The sequence below is a fragment of the Alosa pseudoharengus genome, unplaced genomic scaffold (assembly GCF_046254945.1).
Source record: "Alosa pseudoharengus isolate Yale_2024_CS ecotype anadromous, Long Island Sound unplaced genomic scaffold, YU_APseudo_1.1 YU_APseudo_1.1_scf_21, whole genome shotgun sequence".
NCBI lineage: Eukaryota > Metazoa > Chordata > Actinopteri > Clupeiformes > Clupeidae > Alosa > Alosa pseudoharengus.
In genome coordinates, this window is record NW_027468674.1 from 24230238 (window position 1) to 24235237 (window position 5000).

The 5000-nt window shown below is 49.1% G+C and overlaps 1 protein-coding gene across 1 annotated transcript in view; it reads left to right on the plus strand.

The window, feature by feature from the left end:
• Positions 1-5000, plus strand: part of dnmbp (dynamin binding protein) — a 61134-nt gene that overhangs the window by 18562 nt on the left and 37572 nt on the right. The window contains exons 3-4 of the mRNA XM_076298241.1: positions 1-111; positions 3459-5000. The exon at positions 1-111 is cut by the window's left edge and continues 12 nt beyond it; the exon at positions 3459-5000 is cut by the window's right edge and continues 1056 nt beyond it. Coding sequence (XP_076154356.1) covers positions 1-111; positions 3459-5000 — 1653 coding nt within the window. The remainder of the gene's footprint in view (positions 112-3458) is intronic.

Sequence of the window (5000 nt, forward strand, 5' to 3'; positions counted from 1 at the left end):
GCACTTTTGTGGAGGCGGTCACTATCCCCAGCACCAAGCCTGGAGATGAGCTTCTCGTGTGTATCAATGACTTCAGCTCTGCGGAGCCCGGCAACCTGAACCTGAAGAGAGGTAAAGCCTCACCTTCAATGTCTTAGTGCGCCTTATGCACACCTGGACACAGGTATCTCTCAGAGTTGTTTTACTCTCTTTACTGGAGTAAATTATAGGGTAACACACTGGGTGAACTATATTAATGCATCTCTTCTGTCCAATTCCTGCTAAATGGAATGAGAGTCGATTTGATCTTTGGAGTAAATTATAGGGTAACACACTGACTACTTCTGTTCAAGTGTTTAACTTTTCTTGGTAATGGTGAATTAGCATTATTTTCTTATACGTTCATCCACAGCATTTGTCCAAACATTTGTTAAGTGTATCAAATGTGTGTTTAAATAGTTTGTGTTTAAAGAACATACACATATTGGAATATGATAAAAAAAAAATACAGAATCTTTGTATGTCATTTACACTTCAAACGTCAAGCATTAAATTAATTCGTTCATGGTGACAAACACATGGTTTGGGTGATAATAATGCACATGTTTAGGTGCAATAACGCAAACCAAAAGAGTAGCAAGTAGCTCTGATGTGTTCCTGTAAAGCTGTGTCACATTAACCCTGATCTGTGGATGTCTCTCCTCCTCTCTGCCCCAGTCTAAATTCATTTTTACTAAGCAGCGTAATGTCCCACAAGCCAGGTAAAGGTACTGTGATTTTATAGTTTAGCCTTCCTCTGGTCCTTTTAGTCCTCTAGCTGTGCTTTCCTGGTTCATTTTCAATTTTCAGTTCAAAGACTTCCCTCTCTAGTTTATTAAGTCTTGTGTTGTGTTGATACATAACTGTTTCTTTATTAGAAATAGTGCGTACATTCAAAGCTTAGTCCTCAGGGTTTGAATTGATACATAACTGTTTCTTTATTAGAAATAGTACGTACATTCAAAGCTTAGTCCTCAGGGTTTGAATTGATACATAACTGTTTCTTTATTAGAAATAGTGTGTACATTCAAAGCTTAGTCCTCAGGGTTGGTTGGAATTGTACTGTAATGAGCAGAGGGCTCAGAAGTGAGTTGTACATTATTTGTCTCAGCTTTATCTGAGAACTTTTCTCCAAGCCTCCAAGATCTATTTCCGAGAGCTACAGCTTCAGTGTTAGACATGGAGGCTGGCAGGCTGCTTATTGTACAGGTCTACTACAGGCCCTGACTGAAGCTGCGTCAGACTGAGTGGTGATTCTACATGGTCTTTTCTGCAGCAGATTCATACTCAGACTCAGGAAGTTTTAGACGTATCTGTGTGTGTGTTTGTGTCCGGTGTGTGTGTGTGTGTCCAGTGTGTGTGTGTGTGTGTGTGTGTGTGTGTGTGTGCGCAGTGACGGACTGGGATTAAAAAACGGCCCTGCCATTTTCACCAACCAGCGGGCCACACGTGCGTGCGTGTCCCCGCAACACACAGATATAACTTCACATGCACGGAAATAATACGCACGTTTGTAGCCCCATTGGTAATGAACTCTAACTTTAATATGCATAAAGACTGAACCAAGAACATGAATATATCAATGCACAACTCCAAAAAAATGAATGCTATATGAAATATGAAAATGAAAAAAGAATAGCCTTGAATAGATCATCAGAGCATCCGCTCCACAAACGTGTCTTAATTAAAATCATGCAGTTAACAAGGTGCGAAGGAGCTTGCTCTTCTCCGCAACACTGTCTATCACGTCATCAGCATCCAAGTTCATTAGGACCTCTTTCTCTGTCGCCATCAGCATAAAGGCCTCCAAATTATCCTGTGACAATCGTGTCCTTCTTGATGAATTTAAGAGTGGAAAAACTCTGTTCGCATGCCACTTGAGTACATGACAGTGTTAGTAGGAATTTAAATGCTAATCATATATTGTTGTAGGCACAGGTAAAGAGGTTTAACTGCTGGAGAAGGAAATAGCAACAGATTCTTGCAGGTAGCACATTTCTTGCTCACCAGGTTTATTTCTGTATCTTCCTCTATCTCCGTGGCATCATCAAAGTCCGATGCTCTGACTGTGTACTCGTTTAGACGCATTCGGTTTTGAAATTCCCAGAAGTCAGTGCTTCGTATAACTTTTGTAAACCAATAATAAAATAATTGATACAGGCATATTTATTGTATTTCAATTTCAAACAATGCACTTTTTAAACATTTGATTGAAGGCTACAAGGCTACAAAAGAATGTAGACTGATGTAAATATTGAGGGTCACCATGACTGTAGTATAGAGACTCATATCTGGTATAAATACTGATCAGTTTCCTCTACATAGGAAGAAGAGGGAGTTAGAGATAAATGGCTAATTTGAAGCCATTTAACACTATTGATGCTTGATAGTAACCTGACTCTCGCCAGATTTCGTTCCGCCTAGCTCCACTCACTAGATTCATCTGGCGAGAGTCAGGTTAGCTTGATAGTGGGCCGAGAGATAATGTGGAACCGGCCTTGCGATGAAGGGGCCACACAAACCCGACAAGCATGCCGGCCCTAACGGCCCACGAGAGGCCGCGGCCCTTCTGGCATCTGCCAGACCGTCCAGTCCGTCACTGTGTGTGTGTGTGTGTGTGTGTGTGTTCTCCCCACTGTATCTTTAGTTGACCACTAGGTGCCCCTGTGGGCCTGTGAGCTGTGTGAACTGTTTGAGTAGTAGAGAGTGTTGTGGTTATTCAGCATTCTTACGTAAGTTTATCCAGCTCTAAGCTCCATAGCAATACTGTACAGATTGATATTATGCAATGACCTAACTATTAAACCCTAGAGACCCTTGTGGAATTCCTGTGTCTACCACCCAAAAATCCACTTAGTCTTTACCACAGATATTGTTTCCTGTACAGTGGTCTAGTGTGGTGTTTTTTTTCTTGCTTCCTGGTTTGGATGAGTTTGATTTCCTCCATTGGTTCATTAGTGGGGCTCGGCCAGAGTTGCTCCACGCTCTGTCTCAGACACAATAGTGGGTGGGGAACGGAGTTCGGAGGAATGTGACCTTTCTGACCTCTTTGGGCAGGACGTTCCCTACCTCCCTGCATGCTCAGGGCTTTGTGTGTTTATGTTTGTGTGTGTGTGTGTGTGTGTGTGTGTGTGTGTGTGGCTTGTGTGGTTTCTGGAATCTCTTTTTTCCGTCTTAATATCACTGATCTCAGGTCAGTGAGTATGAGCATGAGTGTGTCTGAGGAATTGGATGGAATATGTTTGAAGTTAATTTAGGAAAAAAAGCAAATTTGTCATGCTTATTCATAATATTTGTATCTGTGTGTCTGTACATACAGTATTTACTTATGCATTATACTGTATGTTTGGACATATGATTGCATTGCATGCAGTGTTTGGATGAGATTCAGTGTACTGTATGTCCATATTGATGTTGATCAATTTCTCCCCCTTCTGCAGGTGATGTGGTGGTGGTGGAGGGACGTCTGAATGCGGGCTGGCAGCGTGGGCGTAATGCGTGGGGCGCCCGCGGGCTATTCCCCTGCTCCTGCATGAAGGAGCTCCACCTGTCGGGCCTCTCGCGTCGCCTGCAGGCCGCCCAGGCTGCCCAGGCCTCCGAGCTGCCCCCCCACGCCCTGGGCATGGCCCGCGCCCTCATGAGCCTCCACGCCCAGCTGGACGAGGAGCTGGACTTCCGCGAGGGCGACCTGATCACCATCGTGGGCCTGCCCGAGCCCGGCTGGTTCCTGGGCGAACTGGACGGGCGTTCCGGAACGTTCCCCGAGGGCTTTGTGGAGTTGCTGGCCCCGCTGCGCACTCTCGATAACCCGCATGATCTGATGCAAGGCGCCGATGAAGGACAGTATGATTACTATCAGGTGCATGGAGGGGAAGAAGAGGAGGAGGAAGAGGAGGAGGAGGAAGAGCAGAGGATAGCAAGGGAGGTAGAGAGGGCACAGGAGGAGGAAGAAGAGGAGGAGAGAGAGCAACAGCGGGAGTTGGAAGAAGAGGAAGAACAAGAAGAGGAAGGCGTTTACGGAGTGGCGCTTTATGACTTCCGGGCGATGGAGCCCGGGGAGCTGGACTTCGACGTGGGCGACCGCATCCGGGTGGTCAACACGCTGGAGGACGGCTGGCTGGAGGGGGTCCTCCGCGGCCAGAGAGGCATCTTCCCCCACCGCTTCGTCAAGATGGAGGAGGACGGACGACGGGCCTTCCTGCACGCCGAGACCGCTAGCGACGTCACCCCGACCACACAGATAGAGGTGGTGGACAAGTATGCGTCCGAGTACGGAGGCGGTCAGGAGGACCAAAATGCATTGCAGCAGAGCGGCGACACTTGGGAGACCCAGGAGGACCACACGGTGTGGGACCTGGACTACTTTGAGCGTCGGGAGGAGGAGAGTGGCAAGTGGATGGAGGACTCCACCTGCCCCACCACCACTTCCCCCTCCTCCACCAGCTCCAGTAACACTACCACCACCTCTGCAAGGGAGCGAGCTGGGACTCAGACCACTAGAACTACCACTACTACCCAGCAGACACAGGCAGGGGAGAAACCCCCACGGACGCGGCCCCCTCCCCCAGCGTTCGGCCCCAACAGAGGGGGCCACGGGGCGGTGCAGAGGACCGGCTCTGGGAGTCCCACGCCACCCAGGCCCCAGCTGCCCCCCAGGCCCAGCCAGCAAGCGCTGAGCCAGAGCAGGCAGAACAGCGTCAGCCACTCGGCCTCCTCCTCCGCCTCCTCCTCCACGGGCCCCGGCCCGCACGCGGCGCCCGCTTCCAGAGGCTCCCGTCTGGGTGGGCTCCTCAGTCGAGCCCCCTCCTCCTGGTCGGGGCATCACAGCAGCAACCACCACCATCACCACCACCACCACAACCACCACCACGCGGCCGCCGGGACCAAGCACCACAGCAAGAGCCCCTTCTCCCGGGGCTCATTCGCCTTCAGCTCCAGCGGGCACCCGCGGGGCAAGCCCAAGAAGCTCGCCCGCCACGCCA